Raw genomic sequence first — 26,923 nt, 5'->3', positions numbered from 1 at the left:
AACCTAAATTAAAACTAAGTGTATTTGGGAGGGGTCTGGGTTAGGGAGAGACTCTAAGTGCATCTCAGGCCGAAGCCTATACGCTCTAATCATGCAGGGGTTAGCCATGCGGGAGAGGGTGCATGCATCGTGTGCTAGGAGGGCATTGGCCAGCCATGGCAGCAATTGGCGCCATGACTGACTCCCCTCACTGACTATTCTAGACTAAAAACTAGATAAGTTGGGCCCAGGTAAAACCTGCATAGACACAGGGAAAACCCTGGGCACTTACATGCGGGATGCCAAAATTCATGCATTATTGGCAAGCAGGTTGATTACGGGAAACAGAAGGATGGTTCAGGATGAAGAGTTGGACAGAGTAGAAAAGAGTCTACCATGCGGGGGGTTGGGGGCTTGCACATTGTTGTGCGCATTGTTTGGGCAGTACTGGTTGTTTCGGGGGCGACTTTAGTCGTTTCCCGCCTGGCTGCCAGCCAGCCAAGTGAAGTGAAAAAAATTAAAATATAATTATATGACCTCAGCTCCCAGGTTTCCCCAGTCGCCGCGGCCATGTATGCCCGACACATTTTGCTGCCAGGCTGGGCATGTCAATCATTGGCTATTCCAATGTTGCTTATTTGCACCGCAGGACGTGGTCAGGCACATGGTCAGGCACCTATTAAACGACTGTGAGACTGCTCACTTAATTATTAAAAATATGTGCATGTTAAATAACATAATTATATGTCCGCAGCACTCAGGTGGCCCCAGTTGCCGCAGCCATGCATGCCGACACGTTGTGCTGCCAGCCTGGGCATGTCAATCATTGGCTAGTCCAATGTTGCTTATTTGCACCGCAGGACGTGGTCAGAAACATGGTCAAACACCTATAAACCATTGGTGAGTCTACTCACTTATATAGATAAAAATACGCATTTATAAAAAATAATGGGTAAATTTTGTAGCCAATGCCACGCGGATACGCACTCCAATGTACTCGGCACAAAGCGGAAGGCATTATTGGCTTACCGTGTCGTGCGTCTGTGTCTGTCAGGCCTCGCTGCTGGGTTACAGCTCAGCTAGTGTACTGGGAGTGGTGGGATCCGATACATTATGCTGCCAGCCTGGGCATGTCAATCATTGGCTGGTCCAATGTTGCTTATTTGCACCGCAGGATGTGGTCAGGCACATGGTCAGAGTCCCATTAATTAATTCTTAAAATTATACTTAAAAAAAATAGTATGTTTAATTCTAAATCTGGAGCTGCCAGAATACGAGTGTCGATCTGCGCGGAATTTTCTCGCCAGTCCGCAACCGCGGTGTTGGGGTCTGGCCTCGGCTGCGCGCAGGTGCACTGTGATTGGCTGGAGCTACCAGCCAATCACAGGCCACTATGGGGGTCGGTGCGCCAGGATGGATTTCCGGCGTTTGTGCAACGTCTGGATCATAATTACCAAGTGAGGAAACATGTGGGTTTAAATTGTTTGCGCCTACGCGGCCACCCGGCCACGCTCGACGCAGCTTAACCGAAAAAGCCAGACCCCGACCAAACGGTTGCGGACTGGCGAGAAAATTCTGCCCTATACTTTAACATAGCGAGGGCAGGCGTGTTTTTAAAATACACAGTTCTCCTAGTGCACTTCACACAAGTATGCTGGAAGCTCTTACACACATTTACAGTTAATTCTACACGCTCAGAAACTCGAGAAAATTAAGCGAAGAAGTTGGGGCCAAAGGGCTCGCGATGAAGGAATTGGATAGTTTCGCGACCGACCGACTGCCCTTACTGGCGACAGGCAACAAGTGCTGTGTCCTCTTCCTGAGTGACTCCTGACGCGCCAACTCGCAGGTACACTGTTTAAATTAATTATTCGTAGCTCTGGATGCGTAGATGCTGTGATAATGGGTTAAGCAATGACGGACGAACTAATTTCTCTAAGTGCCGACAGCCATTGACTGGCGACAGGCGACCTGAAGCTATAGTTTCTCCGGAGTAAGGCCCATGTCTCAGCTCACGGATAATTAACGTAATTAAAACATTTAATGCCCACACATGCGCTAAACACATGTCACTTAGATTTAGAATACAACTTAGTCTTAAGTTTCAGCTGGCTGGCAGCTGGGGGAAAACGACTAAGTCGCCCCCAAAAAAACCAGTGCCACTAAACCACACAAGCGGACACAACAGTCCAAGCGCCCAACCCCCACATGGTAGACTCTTTCTACTCTGACCAACTCTTCTTCCTGAACCATCCTTCTGTTTCCTGTAACCAACCTGCTCGTAATTAATGCATGAAATTTTGCATCCCGCATGAAAGTGCCCAGGGTTTTCCCTCTGTCTATGGAGGTTTTACCTGGGCCCAACTTATCTAGTTATAGTCTAGTACCTATTAAGAAGGGGAGTTAGTCATGGCGCCAATTGCAACCATGGCTGGCCAATCCCCGAACAAGCACACGATGCATGCTCCCTTTTCTACATAGCTTAAACCCAGTATGAATAGGCATAAAGGCTTCGGCCTGGGACGCACCTAGAGTCTTCCCTAACCCAGACCCTCCCAAACAAAATACACTTAGTTTTTTAGTTAGGTTAGGAAAAAAAATTGTAAGCCCATTTATTACATCGAGTTATTTACTTTGTAATTCCTAACCCAAGAAATCGTCCACTCTTTTAAACTATTTTAAGTGTAGCTAACTTAATGTAGGTAATCAATACAAAATTCCTTTAAAAGTTTTTAAAAACAGCTACCCTACCCTAACCAACTCTTCACAATATTGGAATTTTTTTTATTATAACTTACCTAACCTATCCGACCATTCTCTTGATATCGAAAATTTGTAATATTTACACCTAACCAAACCAATAGTTAAAATGGTAGACTTTAGACATTGTGATATCATTATTATTTTTTCTCCAGGAAATTATCTTTCCTTCAGGATTAGCAGTGTTTTGAAACAATCAATATAAATTTTTCCAAGCAAATATAGCAGATTCGTTATAACTAAAATTTAAAATTACTATTTCCATGATTTAATTTTTCGTAAATAGAGACGGAAATATTCGCGACAGGAACTACTTGTAAGGTTTATATCATTCTTAACAAGCAGCTTACAAGCACCATAGGGACGCAAATAATAAGAGTCCAATTTATTCAAAGGGAAATATTTGGGTGTGCCGAAAACACTTAGTGAAAGTAGGTTTACCCTATTTGGAATATGTGATATCTCTTGCTGTCTCTATCCCGCGATCTTTTAGGCAAAATGAGACTGCGATAGAGTGCTCTCATTAACATAGTTCTAACGTCAGCCAAAGCAAGAGTTATTGTGCGAAAGTGCACTCTTTCGGCTAATCGAGAAACGGCCTGAAATTCGATTTAAGAGATTTAACCCATTATAAATTCGTTGTGTGGCGGTAATGGGGAAAAAAAAAACCTCTCATGCATATATTTATCTATTAATTGTTCTTAAGCCATGTAGGAGCGTGTTTGAATCGAATTTTAGATGATTGTAAAGATATACGTTATGTTGAAAAACAACACAGTACTCAATTACGAACATTTTTCATTTTCCAGTCGCATTTTGTGTTGACTTAAGAATTTGGGGCTTTAAAGTTACCTTTGTGTAAATTCTTTCTAGAAATTTTAATGTATTCATGACACAAATATTAAGTTGTAAAATGTACCTCGTACATTAGGCACGTATTTTTAAAAGGAGTTGTGTTTTAAAAAATAACAATAAAAATTACTATTTGGTCCCGGGATTAGTGATCTGAATTCCAGGGATAAAGCATGAGCTAGGCCTCATTTGATCGGTAGGAATGTTGTATAAGAGTAGACGTCCCTATTGTAAATATTGAAGTAGAACAAAAATAATATTTATTGAATAAAATTTATAAAAAAATTTTTATTCATCTATAAATAAACAGAAAATTAATATTCCACTTATGTTGAAAACTATATTTACAAGTACTTTAGCTAAAAAGTACTATTTATTATCATTTTTTGAAGGGGGAAAGAACTTAAATGTAACAGCAAGAATCTCGCCCCCGTCAACCAATGCCAAGTTGTTTCTCAATTTGTTGGTTGACTATTAAATTGGGCGGAGCTTTTCAGCCCCCCTTGGCACATATGAACCAATCAGCTATCGTCTTCAAGTGCGTTGGCTGTTGCCATGGATACGGATTTAACGAGCCCTCTTCTCAGACACAGGTGTTTATGATTTTCTTGTCAACAGCTTGTGGGAAGTTGTCAATACTAGCTGTAATATGTACGCGAAAGGTAAAGGCTCGACGGTACCTTCGGATGCACAGGCACGTGAAAAGTAAGTAAAGTATTACTATAATGAAAACATTGCTTTGATTTGTTCTTGCAAGTTAGGAGTTTGTAATTTGCTGTAATGTTGTGCTAAGGTGAATATTTACGTTAGGGCATGTAGAAGAATGTGAAATTTATTTGCTGTGCATTTATTAGTAAATTAATAAGATATAATATTAAGGACCTGTGATAGTTCTAAACGTTTGCTATATTAAGCTGAAATTGAGTGAATGTGAACCTGTTTTCTCGCATTAGCGTTTTGCCATCCGCCATATTTGTTTACAGATTGTCGTAGCTGTAATTTTGAGGTTATTTACCGATTCGATAAGCCAAGGTTTTATGAAAAGGTACTTTTATTGTTTGGCAGGTTCTCATTAAAATCAATAATCCCTTCTTTCGAAAAATTTCAAATACGTTTGTTTTAAAAGTGGTTTGTTAATAATGTATCCCGTTGTGTTTTAAATTTTGGCATTTTTCGCGAGCAAATGAGCTTCTACGGTAGGTTATATAATAATAACTGCTCATATTATTGATGGTTTAATATTATTTGTAAACACACTGTCTTGAATTAAAATATAGGGCTCTGGCATTACAGACCACTTAATTGATTAGCAAGTTAGTATTATGAGAGGTTTAGAGCTGTACAAGTGGGGATGACCCGTTTTAAGTTTTTTTTTATAGCTAGGAAATCGGAAACCCAGGGAGTAGTCTAGATCCCGATACCATAACTATTAATGACGTCACTAATGGCGTTGTCATTACTATCTACATTTTTACCGAACAAGAGCAATAGGTACTAAGGGGGTTTTGGGTGGGGAACATTCACATGCTTGTTTTGCAAAAAAAATACGTTAATTTATTAAACTAAATATTCTGGCATTGTATTCTATACTACAGCCCTATCTATTGTAGAATAGAACATAATACCAAATATATATTTCTCACTATATTATTGTTTACCACTTTTATAATTTAATTCATTTTCAAATTGATTTTAATGTCTCAGTTAACGTAAAGTAAATTATAGCCCTACCAATTCTAGTATAGAACACAATACTGAATTTAATCAAATTTATTTTTCTCAACATCAATATGTGCAAAACAACCATGTGAATAATCTTCCTCGAACCAAAACCCCCGTTGTACTTTTCCTATGAGAACTTACAGGTTGTAATTACTTACGCACTGCCTTGTTGACAACTTTATCAATATCCCTACCATATCGCAGTGTAAAAGTGTACCTATATGTTTTTTTATAAGCTGACATGAAAACTTTCACTTTGTTTTTATCACTTGGTTTATTGCAAAACTAACCTATTTATAGAAAAAAGAGCAGTTTTTACATCATCTAATAAATTTTGTGATTCACCTAACTTAAGAAAATATTCCACCTAACATTGCAAATGAAACACAACATACCTGTCACCTTTTACAGTAAACAAAATGCATATAAAAAAAATTGGTTGTCAGTAAAGTCGGTTGATGGACGATAGTTTAACGTGACAACGTCATAACAAAACATTGATGAAATGATTGATCCAGAAGAAAAGGAAATATTATATTCGGCCTGAGACTGAGCCGTAATAGGTTTTAGCAACCAAACCATTTAGGCATTAAAAATATAATGTTCTTTGAGGAAGAATTTTTTGTTTAATTTTTCTATCTTTTGGAAGAATTTTTTGTTTAATTTTTCTATCTTTTGTATGATAAAATCTACCTCTGCATACTTTTATGAATAAAATTGAATCAATTTTTATTGAATCATCACTATTTTGTATGGATACAAAGGAGGAGTTAAATGAAATGTACAATTTAATTAATAAATTTACTTTTATTTGCTTTTATTAATTCAGATATATTATTACTTTTGAAATGTTGCGTGCACCGTATTTATTTTTGAAGTACAAAAAAAAAATTCGCAGCTGCCGGGATTCGAACCGACAACCTTGAGGTTGGAAGTTCAGTTCAGTTCAGTTCAGTTCAAAAGTCTTTATTTATGCATTTTTTACATGGGATTGTACAGTATATTTGGTACTCCAGCACTCAGTGCTCTTTTACCAAGAGGGAAGACATATTTAGTAAACATAACTATTCACACATATACATACATTTACCTTTACATTATTTACATGTTTTTCGGTATGCTAATCGCAAGGCCACGAGGCCATACTTGAAAAGTAATAGTTTCAGATGTTATATACATATTTATAACAAATACGCATCCCAAATACCTACACCAAACTTATTTATAATGTGTTACAATATTTTTTAAAACATTGTGCAAAAGATCCCTGGTGTAATTTGAATTATTATGTGAAACTGTAAAACAACATTGTTGGTTCAAAACGTATTTGAATAATATTCAACATTACTTTTAACTAACCGTACTGATTGTGCTGAAAATCGGTGGACGATAGTTAAATTACATAATATTAATAATTCAAACGACGAAAATATGATTGAAAAGTCAAATCGATAGTTGTTCCAATCGAGTGGAAGAGAGATGCCACGCATGCGTACAATGAGAAAACAAGACACATCCGTAGTGGGACACTTTTTCGTGCGTGCAGCCGGCGTTCATCGATTTATTAGACGTCACGTCAAAAACAACTACAAATCACAAAAATTTAAAAGCCATAAACAACCACCTACATTTGGCTTAATGGCAATAATAGTTTATTGACAATATTTCTGTTGTGTATATTTTATTTACACCAAAAATATTTATCATTCCTCCATTTTATAAATTCTATATCGTGAAATACGAACCATCCCTTTCCGGGTCACTACTACTACCATAATGGCACATGCTTTCTTTACCATTCTATTAGGTCAATAAAAATAAACACAACCTTGCTATTCTCTTGTGATTCTTCTCATTGCTACACATAATCCAATAAACTTCTAAAGGTACCTACTTAATACTTATTGTGTACTTATTTATACACTTATAAAGATATATATAATTCAATTTATTACTTCATTCCTACTCTTACAACGACCGCTACTATTTCTGCAAAACTCATACTATTATTCGTATTTATTTTCACTGTGCTATTTTGTCTTTCACTGTTTCCAATACTACATTATACAGTTTCCTTTGTTATTAGATTCAAGTTTATCATGGCCAACTTCCATGATGTACATTTTCCCTACTTTCTTTCCAAATAATAGTATGTATGGTATAGTGTAGTGAACTTGACTCTTGTCACTACTTCCTGGGGTTAGTGTGTGTTGAGACCCAAGATCAAAGGGTAAATGTTGACAGTAGGTACTTATAAAATACAAGTAAATAAAAATCAGAGAAGTTTTTTGAGTATTGCTAGTTGTGGTTTTATTTATTAACTCTTAAAAGGGGTTTTTCAGAGTCCAACCTGATTCTGAAAGAAAAAAAAAACTCTTTAGTAGGTCTTAGGGTGATGAAGTAAGTTAGAGGAAAATTGTGGGGGAAAATGAATTAAATACAAGAAAATATTACACTGAAAATTATTAAAACCACAACAAGAAATAATTTATAGCTGAAATAATAATTTCCATCAATATTAACAAGGAGGAGTTGGGAAGAATAGGTAGATGAATGAATTAAGGCTAAGTTAGATTCGAAGCTAGAAACGTACCATAATCATCATATCAACTTACAAGAAGGAACTTTAGCTTGGTGCAAAAACCACCTATGTGTTGGAAAATGTCCACTCTAAAAATAACAAGATTTTATCATATTTTGAGCCTATAGCACACATGATTGTGATAAACTTAATTGTGCAATACAATATGTGACCTCAACAATAGGGGATCACGTAGTAAAATACGAAAAAACCCAAATAATACCTAACCTCACAAAACACATCTGTAACAGTGTGCATTTATAAATTTAAAACTAATTTGTACTACACACACCCATGGTGTAGCTTTAAGTACTCAATGATGTGTGTACACTAACTAGTCAGCTTCAACACAATCACCTGTGGTTTTATTTTAAGGGGTCGTCAACTTGGCATTTTGAACCTTCAGGCCAACAAATTACAAGCTTGAGGCCCAATAAAAGTTTTAAAATTAATTTTTACTGTGTATAGGCCTAGTGCAGCTTTACGTATTAACAGTGTATGTACACTAGATGGTCAGAATCATGGTGATCGCCTTTGGTTTTTATCTTAAGGTTGTCATAAAATTGGCATTTTGAACTTGCAGGCAAACAAATTGACAAGTTTTACATCTTGCCGCTTATCCAGTGGTTTTGCAAATATAGTTCTTTGAAGTTGTCATGGCATTGATATTAAGTGACACATGGATAAATATTTGAATTGAAATATATTTATTGCATTTTCAAACTAAACAAATGTTCACGAAATGGCTATTCTGCCCAAATGTTGTAAAAGTATTACATATTTTTATTGGTTAATTGTAAGAAAATACAAGTTGAGCCTACTTTGCCAAGTAAAAAAAGACTTAATAAATAATTGCATAAGACAAATCAACATTCCCCCTCAGTGAAAGGTATGCAGCAGACAGACAACTGGTGCAAATACTAGGAAGGTGAGATACAGTGTTATTTGCCGTTTATTCTGGTGATAAATCACAAAGTAGTGACAGACGATGTGATATTTTTCTGAAAATGTCATGATACAACTTACACAATTGTACAATCAACAAAAATGATAAAACTATTTACAATAAGTGAGGATAGGTACATGACTATAAGTAAAAGTTTATTTTGTTTTGTCATTACGTTTGTTCGTATACATTTGCACTATTGCCACTAACAATAAAAACAAAAATATGATTACATTTTAACACTAAAACTACCAAGGGGGTCATTTTGACCCTTTACGATATTTTTAAATGATGCCAAATCTATATATCTGATTCAAATTAACAGACCTTTCGTGACTTTTCCTAAAATTATGTTGTTAACAATTTTTGAACATCCATTTACTCAGGTTTTATGCAGAAACTATTTAATTACAATATTTTTGTCCAATTTTACCTAGAACAACCGACAGGGGTCAAACTGACCTCTGCAGAAAAGTATTCAGTTCGTGATTAATAAATGCCACAGAAGTATATATTAGTAAATAAGTATTTTGAGTAATGTCTTATTAAGAAAAAATACTCCTTTTATGGATGAATAATGTGTCCAAAGGATATTTGGTGTGGAATATCTGCGAAGGAAACAATTGCTCTCTCAGTACATGGTCATGCAGCGTCATTCCGTAGGGCCTGTGATATTGTTATCTGACTCCGCCTTTCCTCTCACTAGTGAGACAAATTATATACAAAGATAATTATAATATCGTCTTACAGTGTGTTTCGGTTTTCTGACATTACAAAGCAATTAGTTATCTTCCTCTATCTACAGTTTCTGTGTTACTAGTTTCCAGTTACTCCTCCGCTTGAGATTTGTTATATTTTTTCATCAATTTTGGAGGACGGGTCGTGAAATGTTTTTCGTTTTAGTCTGTTACATTTGCAGTGGAGAGAGAGTTGATTATTGTCTTAGGTAATTGTTTTTTGGTAATCTCTATGTCATTGTACAATCGTTCCAGAGTATGATGGATCGTCGCCAAAGACTAACTACAGATCAGGCACTCCGATATTTTCAAGACATTTGTGAAACAAACTCAGGCAGTGAAAATAGTGATAATGATTTGTCTAGTGGGGAAGAATATGTACCTCAGAACAGCGATAGTGACAGACATTATGATGAAGAGGTGGAATCGGAAATCCTACAAGAAGCCGATGTCCGTAAAACATCACGGGCTACTACTCCTTCAGTAACACAAGGAAAAAATGAACAGGTAGCTGAGCAGCAACCTTCTCAAATGGAAGTGGAAGATGATGAATTCGCCCCACAAGATGATCATGCTCAGGTATTGTGTAGTAGTCAATGGGCTAACCGCAGTAGAAGTAGCAGTAGGTGCAAAACAATTCAACGTGTGAAACCAACAAAGTGTTCTTCACTGAAAAAGATGCCACCTGAATCGGCGACTGTATTGCAAGGTACTGGGACAGAATCGTTACTCGTTCGAGGGATGCAGCCTGAAGGTTCTGTGCCGTGTGTACATGTAGGGCCTGCTGTCGGTCACATTGAGGTTTCTAGGGATGGAACAGAGTGGGAGGTGATTGACTTTGGGAACATCCTTCCTGGTAGACGGGGAGCTCAACATGTAGTAAAAGAAAATAATGGTCCTACATTTCATGCTAAGCGACAGATCAAGGATAATTCTCCGCTAAGTGCGTGGAGACTGTTGCTGACACTAGACATCCTTCTACATATCAAGACATCTACTGAGAATGAAGCCTGCAGAAAATTACACGATAATACATGGACCATCACACTCGTAGAACTTGAAGCTTTCATATCAATAATTTATGCTGGAGGGGCTTATGCAGAAAAATGTCTGGAGCTATCTGCACTATGGTCAAGCATCTGGGGACCAACATTCTTTACGCAAACCATGTCGCGAAATAGATTTTGCGAAATAATGCGATTTCTCCGCTTTGATGATCGAGTTACACGTAGTGAACGTTTACGGACTGATAAGTTTGCACTAGTGTCACATGTGTGGAATTGCTTTATACAAAATAGCATTGCATGCTACAAGCCTGGTATAAATATCACAGTGGATGAGCAGCTTTTCCCAACAAAAGCTAGGTGCCCATTCACGCAATACATGGCCAATAAGCCCGATAAATTTGGGATCAAATTCTGGCTGGCATCAGATGTCGACTCTAAATATCTAGTCAACGGGTTCCCGTATCTTGGAAAAGAAGATGACCGACCCCGTGATCAGCTACTGGGCACCTACGTAGTTCTACGCCTATTGGAAGCATATTTGCTGAGCGGCAGAAATTTAACGACGGACAACTTCTTCACTTCTCTAGAACTCTGCCATGCACTGAAGGACAAGAAAACCAGTTTAGTCGGCTTTGTCAATCACTCTAGGAAGGAGGTGCCACCTACTGCTAAAAATTGCAAACAACAGTTGCATACAAGGACACAACTCTTACAGTGTATCAGGGGAAAGTCAGTAAAAATGTGATCCTCATGAGCTCACTCCATCCAAATGTGAGCATTGCTGACAATGAAAAGAAGACTCCTGAAACCATCCAATACTACAATGCCACTAAATTTGGCGTTGATGTTCTGGACCAAATGGAGCGGAAATATTCTGTCAAATCAGGATCAAGACGTTGGCCGGTTCAGGTTTTTTTCAATGTGTTAGATTTGGCGTGTATCAATGCATGGATCCTGTACAAAGAAGTAACTGGAAGGAAAATCAAAAGAAGAAAATTTATCCTGGAGCTGTGCGAAGAGCTACGAGCGGCTTACCTGGCTAACAAGAATACCAAGCCCCATATTGTTAGCAATGGCGATGAAGAAACAGAATAATCGCGAAAGAAGTGTGGCAACTGCAGAAAGAACAAAACAATGGCAAATTGTGCTGCATGCAGAAAACCAGTGTGTGGTAAATGTGTTGGGAGTAAACGCCTCATCTGTGTAAAATGTAAATAGGATTTTATATGATGTCAAGTTTTGCTAAAAATAGTAGTGTTATGGTTTTTTTTACTGGTAATGTTTAGGCTGAATAATAACATTGCTATTACGTTTTTATTTAATGTTGTTGAACAATAGTATTGCCATTTTTGGTAAAATAATGCATTGCTGCAGAAGGAAAAAAACAATGACTAGTGTCGCAGCAATGTATAAAAAACATTGTGTGGTTATGATAGTACTAGGAGTAAACATTTCATGTGGCGAATTATATGTCATATTAGTGACTGAACAATAGTGGTTATACTGTTCCTGCAGAAATAATACATAAAAAGCAAATATTGCAGGATGTACGAAACCTGGGTGTGGTAAATGAATTTCAAGTAAATATCACATACCTATGTGTAAATGTATCCAGGATTTAGTGTCTTGTCAAATTGTAGGTGAATAAAATTAGTGCATTAATTTGGTTTTGTAATTTTTTTAGATAAGAAAAACTTAAATCAGTACAATATTTCTTGGCTCTGCGATAAAGTTGTCACAATTATTTATGAATTTATTTTTTAATGATAAAAATTAAAAAGGGTCAAATTGACCCCTCGTGATAGTTCTAGATAGTCAGCTGGTGCCGGTAGTCCTAGTGTTAAGGTCCTTCCTTACGTGTTATATTTTAAATGTCATTGTGTAATTATTGTTTTCAATAGTCTTTTTACGGAACTTTTCCCTGACAGCTTACCACTAAGACCATCAAAATATCAATGCATATGCCCATAACTACCGGGCATATTTTTAAATTTTACTCTACATCCCCACATCCATAGCCCATATCCACATGATTGTGAATTATTTTACTAAAAGTATTTTCTGCATATATTCTATACACCCCAATGTTTTTTCCAACTAATTTTACAAGTTGTGACATTGAACAGTGGCCAGAACTACAAACACTTAAAATGGCACACATGTAAAAACTTTACAGCTATGAAATGCTAGTTAATTCTCTAAACGCAGTTCACGTGTGATATATCAACACAAATATGTTCGTTCTGTTAATGGCTTATGAATTAAACAAAAAAAAGTAAAATAGACAGTATGCTACAACTAGTTAATTTTGGGAAGGGTTTTTAAAGTTTTTGCTCTATAAGAATAATTATTTTAGTTTTTGTACATAAAAATACCATGATTTATATAATATTTATTATTACATGTTATGGAGCATACTTTTATGAGTAAAAAAAAATGATTACTGCTTACTATGCAGGGTTTAAAACTTTGCAGTCTGTTTTTGAGTTTGAGGTAAACAATTACTTAACTGAATAATACAAGCAGTAACACATATGAAATGGAATGTGACAACAATTTTAGAATGTTATGAAAATTCCGATTACATGAGGAGTATAGCTGGGTACATAGTAGGGTAACCGGGGGTGGAGGTAAATAGTTAGGTTCGTGGTAGGGGAATCTATAGAGGAGGAAACGGCGGGCGAGTGGTAGAAATGACACAGCATGCTTGCACACTTTACACTTGCATACTTGCACATAACATAATTTAGCACTCTCATACTTGCATATATATTTTTTTATCTGCTACCACAGCCAAAGAAAATTATGTCTCCTATACCTAATTTTCCATTCCACCTCAATTCAGGCAGTTAGCAAGAAAATGTCAGGTCACCATCACGGATTTGGTTTAAAAAATTACAGCAATTACAACCAGTGGAGACAAGTGTGCTAAATGGATTTTGCCCTAAAATTTTTTTTGTATAGCCTTTTGAAGTTGGTTCAGACTTAAAAAGGTTGAGAAAAAAAAGTGTGTTTTTCAAATGAGTGGCATTTTATAACTATTTAACAAATTCTGTTTGATTTTTTTTTATTTTGTAGCTATTATATTGAACTACCGAGTGGTATAGTTCCAATGATTCACATAGGTAACAATATCTTTAAGGGGGAAAAACATAAATATTTGACAAATTTTTAATGTTTTGGATTTTCAAAAAAAAATTTTAAATGGACTAATCAATTTTCATAAAAAGTAATGCTGGAAATATTTAAACCTATTACAGTAGTTTTACAGAAAAAAATATTTTTAATTTTATGATGAACAGAATTATTAACATTTAACTTTAAATTTACCAAAATTTGACAAAAGTGCCATTTTTGGTTGACAATTTACTCAAAAACCCCATTTCTTAAAAGTCTGAAAATTTGTCAGGTTGTAGTCCTAATATTTTTTAATAGCATGCACTTTGTTGGATAGTCTGTTTTTGCCTGTAACCATTTCTAGAATTTTTTGAAAATGTAAATTTATTATATTTTCTAAGGTCTGCACACTCAATTAACAAATAGGTTTTGTTGGTTTCTAAATATCAGATGTAATTCATAAATTGGGTAAACCTTGGGAATTACAAAAGGAGAGTCTGTGTATACATTACGTTAACATAATACATACATGTAATAGATACACAGACATGTAATACATATGCTGCAATTTAACTCACATGAAAACCTAAAGTTCAATGTAAAATTGAAACCAACATACCTATATCTAATTAATTGAATGTAGACTTCTTACCCTTTCTCAGCTATATGTCACATATATTGACAAACTGCTGGATCTTCTTCAACTCAGCTTTGTCGAAAGTGTGGAGTCTTGCTGATTGTCCAAGTGGTAGGATTGCTTACTGCTAACTAAACATTTTGTAGTGGTACCGGACATTCATCATTCTTCTTTCCAGATTCCTGTGGCCACTGAAACCCTTTAGCTGGACCATGGGGATGCATAAAAGACACAGTAATGTTGTTCAACTCTTTAGATATACCAGTGATCTGTTCCATCCACCAATTCTGATCGTAAGCACAAGCAATGAACCGGCCTACTTGGAAATAATGTATTTTAATCTGGTTGGATTGTACAAGTATTTCTATTTTATCTTTAATTGTGCTTCCCATGTATGTCTCATTTTTAATCAGCCAGTAATGTTTTGATTAATTCCAACAACTGGTCCTTACATGTCCTATACATTGGAATTGTTTTACTTTCAAGAGCCAATAGAATTATCATTGGTACAAGATTACCTACTTCAGCAACAAATGAAGCAGAATATCTAATGGCATTAACACACACTGCCCGAACATTGAACTTAGTTGCAAAGTGTTTATACAAACTGTCTATTGCATCACATGCACTTTTTCCATGTAGCATAAAAAAGTCCTTTTTTTTTTCAACAGTCTGAGTATTTTTACATTGTTCATACAGTTGAAACCTATTTTTGAAATTTCCAGCCGACCCATCGGTAATGTACAGTATTGAAATCAAAAGTTATAACTGGCAAAATTTTGAAATTTCCAGTTTTATAATCTCTAAAGCACAGAGAACGTGAGCAGAGTCGTGAGCTGTATCATCAGATAGTATAACAAAACTTATGTCCACACCAAAGTAAGCAACACAGGTAAACTGTGAAAGCTAATCAGTTTGCCAGTGGTAGGTTTGGATTTTATCAGGCAATACAACCGACCAGTTCTCAGCAAAATCCAAATGTAAAACAAGAGCATTATTTGTTTGACAGAACTTCTTGCTTCAGCTATTCCTTCCCTTTGTATTTTCCTAGTGTAACTGTGAGGAATAGCTTTCTTAACCCACTGCCTTACATGTTCCAGAAAATTATTTACAGATACAGTTTTTTTTATGAGGTCACCATGTTCCCAAATCGCAAATGTAACTTCTTCCCCTTCATCCAAGCCAAATTTTCAACAGTTAATGTTTCTGTGCCAGGACGTCACCACACTCCTTGAGCCAGCAATCTTCATTCCTTGTTTTGTCTCACAAACACTTCAGTAGAAGATCTTCCTCAATTTTGTTAATTGTTATATTTCAAAGAGCTACTCAGATTTAGTTGCAAGTTATGACAGTAAATACAAGAAAACATTGTCTGTTCTGGCTGAATTTTCCACCCACCTTGGCCGAAAGGCATAAAACTTTGAAATACCCATTTTTGTAGAAGGGTTATCTTTTTTGAATGCTTTGTATCAGGGTAAGTTGATTTTAATCAGCATGATTTAAATCTTGATTTTAATCATGATTTAAATCATGTGATTTTTTTTTAAAAATCAGGGATTAAAATCAATTTATAATATAATATGAACGTTAATATTTCCTATACTGTATTGTTTAAACCAAGTAATGCCTACTTACATAAAAATTGACTGCTGCAATGATAGAATGAAAATTGAATAGTACTTAATTTCTTCTACAATGTATTTTTAATTATTTTGAAACACTTGTTAAATATAGGTGGGTGGAATGTACCTTTAAATGCCACCTCATTTTCTCTCTTCTCTCATCTACCTCATGTGTTTGTGTTGTGTGTGTGTCATATATCTCCTTGGCAACAGGTTTGTCTTCCAACAATGTCAAATGCTATTTTTAGAACTGTAGGAAGGAAATTTTCAGTTCTTTGGTATGGCTGGTTTGGTTCAGTCAACATTAAGAAATCGACTGGGTACAGAAAAAGCTGCAAAACTTGTATTTTTGTTAAAACTTTTAAATAAGTAATATTTTATGTAGAAGTTTTACTTTGAATACTCTCGTATGTGTGCAATTCTGAGAAGAAGAAAAAAAGGAATTTGTGGTTTTGGTTTAAATTACTTTATTTAGAGCAATTGGACTATAAGACTATAAGGGATGACAGAAGTGACAAAGTTACATTTAAATATGATATATTTTCAATGATGTAGTTATTTTCTATAAGACATCTTTTTTTTACTAATGTTAACTATGTTACTGTACTAAAAATTTTCATAAAGTGACATCATTAATGTTTCCTTAAAACATTATGCAATGTAAAATGTGGTTATTTCAAAAAAAGAAAATTAGGCTAGTTGTCTTAACAAAATGAATTAATCTGTTATTAATTGTACTGCAGAGCAAAGTCAAGTCATGAAAACAATCATGAAAATGTACTCTATATTACACAGATTACAATTTTGTATATTTTAATTAGTGATGGGATTTTCGATACCTCGATACCTTTGATACTTGACGGTATCGCAAAGTATCGAGTGTCGAAACTGTAAGTTCTATACATTTTTTCGATACCGGAAAGCTTGTTCATTTGTATTGAATTAAGTTTTGAGTTGCCATCGTACAAAATACAACTAAAGTAGAACCTCGATGATACGTTCCCGTTTTATACATTTTCCAGTGTCATACGCCGATTAATTTTGGTCCCGCCGAAAGTACTATATTTACAATTGTTTACTTCTTTCCTGGAACACACACTTATAAAATCATTAATTTCCCGTTTCATACGTTTTTACGAAGCGGAAAAGTCCTAAAATTCACAAAACTTTTTTTGTTATATTCCTCCTGATAAACTACGTTTTAATGCTTTTATTTTGAAAAATGTTCATTGTTTACCTTTGCAAACGTAAGAAAATAACTTTATCGCACCATAGATATGGATAGTAACAGGAAGACTGCACTTCGGTAGTAGCATCTATGGCCAGCACCAAGCGAGACTAGTGGCGCAAACTAGCAATGATTATGAAAATGGTGCACGCGCTTTACTAAGGCACAGATCTCATATTTTGTGCATTCATTAATCTTTGAACTGAATATACCCTTTTGTTATTGTTTTCTTAAGATCGGATTGTTTTGTATTTTACGTTTCTCAAGTTAAAATTTTATTGAAAATTGTTCTGTTGCATAAAGTTGTTTGTAAAATGAAACAAACAAGCAAAATTTTCTGATTTTCTTTTTACAATAGCCTAATTTTTTAATTTATAATTTAGGCTTGGTGACTTTTCCCCCCCTCTAAGAAAGGACTTCAAACATTTTGTAAGGCCACTGTTTCTCATGTCAGCTTTACTTGATTATGGACTGTATTTTACATTTCTGGTGGTTTTATTATATGTGAGCCATTCCATTTCAATTCAGGCAGGAGCGTGTCAGGTCACCATCTCGGATTTGCTTTAAAAAATTACAGCAGTTACAACCAGTGCAGACAAGAAGTATGCCAAAAGGATTTTGTCCCAAAAAATTTTTTCCCCATGTTATAGCCTTTTGAAGTTGGTTCAAAATCAAAAAAGGTGGAAAAAGGGGTGTTTTTTAAATGAGCGGCATTTCAAAACTATTATACTGATTTTGTTGATTTTTTTTTTATTTTGTACCTATTATAGTGAACTACAGAGTGGAATAGTTCCAATGAGCCCAACGACAATATCTTTAAGAATTTGGCAAAAAATTTGAATTTTTTTGAATTTTCAAAAAAAAAATTTATGTGGAATAATCAATTTTCATAAAAAGTAATTCTGGTAATATGTGGACCTATTACAGTAGTTTTACAGGAAAAATTGTTTTTAATTCTATGATGCATGGAATTATTAAAATTTAACTTTAAAATTTTCAAAATTTGACAAAAGTGCCATTTTTGATTGAAAATTACTGAAAAACCCCATATTTTAAAAATCTGAAAATTTGTAACTTTGTAGTCCTCACCTTTAGTAATAGCATGCACTTTGTTGGATAGTGTGTTTTTGCCTGTAAACATATCTAGAATTTTTTGAAAATGTAATTTTCTTACATTTTCTAAGGTCTGCACACTCAATTAACAAATGTTTTGTTAGTTTCCAAAAAGTGAGATGTAATTTGTAAATTGGGGAAACCTTGGGAATTACAAAAGAAGAGTCTGTGTATACATTATCACATTAACATAATATGCACAATACATATACACACATATAATACATATGCATACTCTTTAACTTGCATGAAAACCAAAATTTCAAAGTAAAATTAAAACCAACAATATGTACCTATAATTAATTATATGTAGACTGCTTACCCTTCCTCAACTATATGTAACATATATTGACAAACTTCCTAAAATATTATTTGGCTGATTAAAGACAGTAGATCTGCTGGATCTTCATCAACTCAGCTTTGTCGAAAGTGTGGAGTCTTGCTGATTGTCCAAGTGGAGTAGGATTGCTTACTGCTAACAAAACATTTTGTAGTGGCACCGGACATTCATCCTTCTTCTTTCCAGATTCCTGTGGCCACTGAAACCCTTTAGCTGGACCATGGGGATGCATCATCAACTCAGCTTTGTCGAAAGTGTGGAGTCTTGCTGATTGTCCAAGTGGAGTAGGATTGCTTACTGCTAACAAAACATTTTGTACTGGCACCGGACATTCATCCTTCTTCTTTCCAGATTCCTGTGGCCACTGAAACCCTTTAGCTGGACCATGGGGATGCATAAAAGACACTGTCATGTCATTCAACTCTTTAGATATACCAGTGATCTGTCCCATCCACCAATTCTGATCGTATACACAAGCAACGAACTGGCCTACTTGGAAATCATTTATTGAATAATGTGTTTTAATCTGGTTAGATTGTACAACTATTTCTATTTTATCTTTAATTGTATGTCTCATTTTTAATCAGCTAGTAATGTTTAGATTGTATTCCAACAACTGGTTTTACAGTAGCCCATTCTTTTTCCTTAGATGGCCTATACGTTTGAATTGTTTTACTTTCAAGAGCCAATAGAGTTATCTTTGGTACAAGGTTACCTACTTCAGCAACAAATGAAGCAGAATCTCTAATGGCATTAACACACTCTGCCCGAAGATTGAACTTAGTTGCAAAGTGTTTACACAAACCACCTATTGCATCACATGCACTTTTGCCATGCCCTGTAGCAGAAAAAATCCATTTTTTTTCAACAGTTTGAGTATTTTTACATAGTTCATACAGCTGAAACCTATTTTTGAAATGTCCAGCTGCCCCATCTGTAATGTACACTATTGAACTCAAAAGTTCTAACTGACAAAATTTTGAAATTTCCAGTTTTATAACCTCTAAAGCACAGAGAACGTGAGCAGAGTCGTGAGCTATATCATCAGATACTATAACAAAACTTCTTATTTCCGCACCAAAGTATGCAACACAGGTAAACAGTGAAAGCTGATCAGTTTGCCAGTGGTAAGTTTGGATTTCATCAGGCAATACAACTGACCAGTTCTTAGCAAAATCAAAATGTAAAACAAGAGCATTATTTTGTTGGACAGAACTTCTTGCTTCAGCTATTCCTTCCCTTTGTATTTTCCTAATGTAACTGTGAGGAATAGCTTTTTTAACCCAATGCCTTACATGTTCCAGAAAATTATTTACAGATACAGTTTTTTTTATGAGGTCACCATGTTCCCAAATCGCAAATGTAACTTCTTCCCCTTCATCCAAGCCAAAGTTTTCAACAGTTAATGTTTCTGTGCCAGGACAGTCACCACACTCCTCGAGCCAGCAATCTTCATTCCTTGTTTTGTCACACAAACATTTCAGTAGAAGATAGTCTTCATCAATTTGGTTATTTGTTACATTTCGAAGAGCTACACAGATAAGTTGCATGTTACTGCAGTAAATACAAGAACACACAGTCTGTTCTGGCTGAATTTTCACCCATCTTGGTCGTAAGGCATAAAACTTTGAAAGACTAATTTCTATAAGAGGATTATCTTTTTTGAATGCTTTGTATGCCTCTTTGATGGACCTTGTCATGAATCTTTTAACCTTTTTTACTTTCTCGCCATTACCATCCTTAATGCAAATAACATCTTTTTTGTTTGGACTTTCCCTTGAACAGTCTTTACTATCTTCTAGGTAATATGATAATGCTAGATCTTGTACCTGTGTAGGTAAAGGATGTCCACTATAGGGGTCAGGTTGAGCATAAATTCCCTTATTTTTTATAACTGTGCGACATTTATCAATGAGGTACTTTGACACTGAAGGTAATTTTTCCTTCAATACAGGTTTACTAAATGTTTGTGGTACCAATGTTAGTAGCTGTACTTTTCCATTGTAGTTACAAGTATGAAGAGCTGAGTCAATATTCGAAAACCATAGACTACAATTGACACACACAGGCATTTCATCATCAGACTCACTTGAAAGATGCATGTGATATATGTCTTGTAATTTGTTCACAGCAGAAGTTTTTAACTCATCAACTAATTTTATCTTCTTTTTCCTCGCATAACCTTCTCTCCTATCCAATCTCACCTCTGAAGGGGATTTCAATGGTGATACTTCTACATTTAATGTTTTAATGAGACTGCTATTTAAAACACTTACTAGTTCATCCTCCGGAATAAAATTCTCTGATGTGGATGTTTCTTCTGCATCTTCAGCAAGTTCCAGAAATTTCTTTTTATAAAAAGTAACACAGTTGCTACACAAAATATCATTTTTATTTACTGAAACAGATACACCCACAAACTTTTGAATATCATCTGCTAAATCATTCACCTTACACATCCTCACACATTTACTTTTATACACACTTTTTTTGTGCCTTTTAATGTAGTCCACACATTTAATTCTCTCCGTACTATGAAAGTCAGACATGATTTAGTTCACTAGCTGAACATCACCCATGAACACACACAACACAACTGTAACAGCAAAAGTTTGGGAATTCCCTTGTAGTCTTGTAGTTGATTCCCCCTATGGTCACCAGGGATTTCCCTCAAGCTACCAGGGATTCCCCTTACAGCAAGCGCCTGGGAATATTCAGATAGGGACTCCCCCTTCATATTTCCCAAGGTTTCCCCTCATACAAAACCAGTTACAAATTATCACATACTATTTAGATACCAACAAAACATTTATTAATTGAGCATGCACAACATACACAAAAGGTAATGACATTACATTTTCAAAAAATTTTAGAAATGTTTACAGGCAAAAACACACTATCCAACAAAGTGCATGCTATTAATAAAGGTGAGGACTACAAAGTTACAAATTTTCAGATTTTTAAAATATGGGGTTTTTCAGTAATTTTCAATCAAAAATGGCACTTTTGTCAAATTTTGAAAATTTTAAAGTTAAATTTTAATAATTCCATGCATCATAGAATTAAAAACAATTTTTCCTGCAAAACTACTGTAATAGGTCTACATATTACCAGAATTACTTTTTATGAAAATTGATTATTCCACATAAAAATTTTTTTTTGAAAATCCAAAAAAATCTAAATTTTTTGCCAAATTTTTTAGTTTCCCCCCCTTAAAGATATTGTCGTTGGGCTCATTGGAACTATTCCACTCTGTAGTTCACTATAATAGGTAAAAAATAAAAAAAAATCAACAAAATCAGTAAAATAGTTTTGAAATGCCGCTCATTTAAAAAACACCCCTTTTTCCACCTTTTTTGATTTTGAACCAACTTCAAAAGGCTCTAACATGGGGAAAAATTTTTTTGGGACAAAATCCTTTTGGCATACTTCTTGTCTGCACTGGTTGTAACTGCTGTAATTTTTTAAAGCAAATCTGAGATGGTGACCTGACACATTATCTTGCTAACTGCCTGAATTGAGGTGGAATGGCTCATGTATATATAATGATGAATTCATATATTTCATTAATATAATGCAATTATTTACACATTATGTATTTAAGTTTAATCTGACATTGTGCTGTTATGATAGATTGAATTTATATAGTTCAATACTAATTTATTTGTAATAATTGTTACTTAATGGGAAAATATTTTCCCCTGGAGTATCGAAAGTATCGAAGTATCAAAAGTATCGAACTGAAAAAACAATACAGAATCGAGTATCGAAAGTGTGGTATCGTCCCACCTCTAATTTTAATCAAAACAAGGCATTTTAATAAAAAAAAACTTGATTTTAATCCAGAAAATCTGATTTTTTTTTTTAAAAAATCAGGATTTTTTCATACCCTGCTTTGTATGACTTTGATTGAATTTGTCATGAATCTTTTAACCTTTTTTACTTTCTCACCATTACCATCTTAAATGCAAGTAACTTCTTTTTTGTTTGGACCATCCCTTGAACTAGGTAATATGATAATGCTAGAGCTTTTACCTGTGTAGGTAAAGGATGTCCACTATAGGGGTAAGGTTTGAGCATAAATTCCCTTATTTTTTATAACTGTGCGACATTTATCATTGAGGTACTTCGACACTGTAGGTAATTTTTCCTTCAATTCAGTTTTACTAAATGTTTGTTACCAATGTTAGTAGCTGCACTTTTCCATTGTAGTTACAAGCTGAGTCAATATTAGAAAACCATAGACTACAATTGACACACACATGCATTTAATTTTCAGACTCACTTGAAACATGCACGTGATATATGTCTCGTAATTTGTTCACAGCTACAGTTTTTAACTCGTTGACTAATTTTATCTTCTTTTTCCTCGTATAATCTTCTCTTCTATCCAATCTCACCCCTGAAGGGGATTTCAATGATGATACTCCTACATCTAATGTTTTGATGAGACTACTATTTAAAACCAAAGTTCATCCTCCGAAATAAAATTCTCTGATGTGGTTATTCCTTCTGCAGGTTCTTCAGCAAGTTCCAAAAATTTATTTTTATAAAAAGTAACACAGTTACTAAACAAAATATCATTTCTATTTACTGAGACATACACACACAATCATTAGAATATTATCAGCTAAATAATTCACCTTACATCCTCACGCATTTACTTTTGTATATACTATTTTGTGTCTTTTAATGTAGTCCACACATTTAATTCTCTCAGTACAATGAAAGTCAGACATTATTTAGTTCACTAGCTGAATATCACCCATCAACACACATAACACAACTGTAACAGCAAAAGTTTGGGAATTCCCTTGCAGTCCTGTAAGTGATTCCCCTTGTGGTCACCAGAGAATTCCCTTGAAGCTACCAGGGATTCCCCTTACAGCACCTGCGAATATTTAGATAGGGGTCATTCCATGCCAAATCAACCAGAAAATAATAATTTTTGGCATCACCATCTCCGAATTAAAAAAAACTTGGTGAATTAGCAGTAGGTGTGCAGAAAAGTACATTAGCAAAGTTACAGCCCCCTGTAAATAATACTTTTTATACAGCAGGGTTGCCAACTTGCGGAAAAAGTGGAATTTTTGCTGCACAAGGTCCAATAAAAATATTTGTAACTTCTTTTGTAGTTGAGTGAGAACCTTGACGTAGGGCTCAATAGAAAGCTAGAAAAGTGTACTTTGAGATAAAAATAAGTTTTACGAATTTGAAAAGAAATTGGTTTCAAGGTCATGTTCATGTAACCTGTGACCTTGAAAATTTTGAAAAGTGTATTTTTGAAAAATGTGAAAAAATTATATGTTATGAAGTGCATTATTGGCTATAAGTGACATAAGTTTCATTTTGGGATGGATCTGGGAACATAACTTGCACCCAATGTTCTTAGAGCAAGTTCAGACAAGTGTATATAATCACGTCAGTCTTACAAAGCAAGGTCAGTATTAGTGCAGCTTTGTCATTGACAACAGTGCTATACATTTGGTGTGAATTTCTTAAGTTTAGCCATATTGATAAATACTTTGCAACAATGGAAACTAATTACATAAATACACAGTGCTGTAATCCGTTTAATATTCAGGGTCACAAAAGCAGCAGAAAACATTTGAGAAATGTTCTTCAGTGGATGATACAGAAACAACCACACCTGCAGACTGGACAGAAGGTATGTGATTCATGTCGGGAACAAATCTCATCAATAGCAAGTGCAAGTACTACACGGGAGGAAGAGTACAGTGAAGAGAAAAAGTCTACCAAGTATAGAGGAATCACCCATAAAGAAAATAAGTCAGAACAGCAAAATATGCAAGGAAAAAAAGTAATGAAAATATCGTCTGCAATTCAAGAAAGAATATTTCAAATCCCTGTACCAGAAGTAGGAGTATCACAGGAAAAAAGTTGTGATGAAAATATATTAGAACAATTGAAGGAAAAGTTTGAAGGGTGTACAGAAAGAAGTATGAAGGTGCAAATTTTGACTATTTTTACCTAAAGATTGGAGTATTAGCAGAATACAGAAGGAATTCCCAACTGCAACGAACTACATGATACAAACATCAAAGAAGTTAGTGAAGGAAAGTGGAATAATGACATCACCTAATCCAAAACAGGGAGAAATCTAGACTGCAGTGTCGTCAATATTGTTCAGATGTTTTATTCAAATGACAATATAAGCAGAATGATGCCTGGTAAAAAGGACTTTGTAACTATTCGAATTGGCGATACCAAAGAACACAAACAAAAGAGGCTCCTACTAAACAGTCTGAGAGCAGTATATGCCTTGTTCAAACAGGAGCATCCAAGTGTCAAAATTGGTTTCTCCAATTTTGCATCTCTACGGCCTAAATATGTGGTTTTGGCAGGATCTAGTGGGACACACACTGTATGTGTCTGTGTAACACACCAAAATATGAAGTTGTTAATAGATGGCTGTAATTTGGCCAAACTCATGGAAAGAGAAAATCTGTTAACATATCACCACTATGTGGCTCAAATGATGTGTAATCCTCCCCAAATTAAATGTTTTTTCCATGAGTGTGCAGAATGTCCAGGCCCTGATAACATACAAAAATCACTGGAGACTACATTGGAGCAGAATTCAATTGAAACTGTAACATTCAAGCAGTGGGTTGCATCAAAAGTTTACACACTTGAAGTTCTTGTGAAGTCATCTGATGATTTCATAGAATTGTTCATTTCTAAATTATTAATATTACAAACTCACTCTTTCATCGCATACCAGCAAGGGAACTACCTAAAGGATCTGGAAAAAGAATAGATGTTGGTGAGGTAGTTGTTGTATGTGACTTTGCAGAAAATTATTCTTTAATTATGCAAGATGAAGTTCAGGGATTCCATTGGAACAATGCACAGGCTACATTTCATCCATTTGCAATGTACTACCATGATGAGTCAAAAGAGGAAATAATTTCTACCAGCCTAACAATAATTTCTGATCGTCTCCAACATGATGTCATTGCAGTACATACCTTTCTTACACATCTTATTCCATTTTTGAAAGAAAAAGTTACTTTATGTAAAATATATTACTTCTCTGATGGTTGTGCTGCTCAATACAAGAATAAAAGTAACTTCTCAAATTTTATGTAACATGTAAATGATTTTGGAGTTGGAGCTGAGTGTCACTTTTTTGCCACCTCTCATGGCAAGAATACATGTGATGGTCTAGGGGGAACACTGAAGCGACTGGCAGCCAGGGCAAGTCTGCAACGTCCTTACACAGACCAAATTATGACCCCACAGCAACTGTTTGAATGGGCTGTAAGTAGTTTGCATAACATGAATTTTGCTTGTCACTCAGGAAGAGGTAATGAATAAAAGAAAGGTGTTGTCTGAAAGATGTGCAAATGCTAAACCAATACCTGGAACTCAGAAGCGTCATGCCTTCCTGCCTGTTTCATCTGAGGAAATAATTGTGAAGAGATTTTTTAGTGAAACTGAAGGTGAAACTCACTACATGAATAAAATTAAATGTACATTGTCTGTGAATGAAGTTAAAGGTTTTGTGACATTTATGTACTGAAGTGGGTGGTGGTTGGGATGTGTTCTGAAAGTAGAAGAAAGTTCTCATGAAGTTCTTATTAGTTTCCTGCATCCACAAGGTCCCTCCCCATCTTATGTATATCCACAGCATCCAGATGTTATGAAGATTTCAATTTAAGATTTGCTCACAACTGTAGATCCAAGAACAGCAACTGGAAGGACATACGTTTTAACAGCCTTTGACGCAAAGACCTTGGAAAGCCAACTAAAGGAAAGGAAGCAACAGTAACCTGCAGTATTGGTAATGAGTAAATGAATCATATATAGACATTAATTCAGTGTGAAATCCACGAATGACTTAAAGCTATGCCATTTTTTTAATTGTGTTAATGCCTTACTAGAGTAGTTTTAGTGAACATGGCCTAATTCACAATGTTCTAGTGTTTGATCCCAGATCCATCCCAAAATGAAACTTTTGTCACTTATAGCCAATAATGCACTTCATAACATATAATTTTTTCACATTTTTAGGGTGGCCAGCCAACCGGGAAATGCGGGAAATAGCCAGGATTTCTTAAAAAAACAAACAGGAATACCTGGAATCAACCAGGAATTTTTATTAGAACCGGGAATTTTTTTTTATGAAGTAACAATCGCAATAACATACGGCTGTTAAAAGCCTATGATAGAGAAACTTGAACGTGAGCACGTTCACCACCTGTCGAAGCACGACAGTATGCTAGTGAGCTATATTTTGTGAAAGTTAATTTGTCCAT

At 35.1% G+C, this 26,923-nt stretch overlaps 1 protein-coding gene across 4 annotated transcripts in view; it reads left to right on the top strand.

The window, feature by feature from the left end:
- Nucleotides 1-4,060: 4,060 nt before the first annotated feature.
- LOC134529353 (single-stranded DNA-binding protein 3) overlaps nt 4,061-26,923 on the top strand; it is a 309,711-nt gene continuing 286,848 nt past the window's right edge. For 3 of the 4 annotated variants that reach the window (XM_063363330.1, XM_063363331.1, XM_063363333.1), the window contains exon 1: nt 4,105-4,296. In XM_063363330.1, the coding sequence (XP_063219400.1) occupies nt 4,241-4,296 (56 nt within the window). In that variant the 5' untranslated portion in view covers nt 4,105-4,240. Of the gene's footprint in view, nt 4,297-26,923 lie in introns of all 4 variants that reach the window. The other variant, XM_063363329.1, reaches the window with a different exon arrangement.

This window comes from Bacillus rossius, chromosome 2, assembly GCF_032445375.1.
Source record: "Bacillus rossius redtenbacheri isolate Brsri chromosome 2, Brsri_v3, whole genome shotgun sequence".
In the NCBI taxonomy this organism is placed as follows: domain Eukaryota; kingdom Metazoa; phylum Arthropoda; class Insecta; order Phasmatodea; family Bacillidae; genus Bacillus; species Bacillus rossius.
The sequence above is the reverse complement of the archived record's forward strand: the minus strand, read 5'-3'. Positions and strand labels throughout refer to the sequence as shown.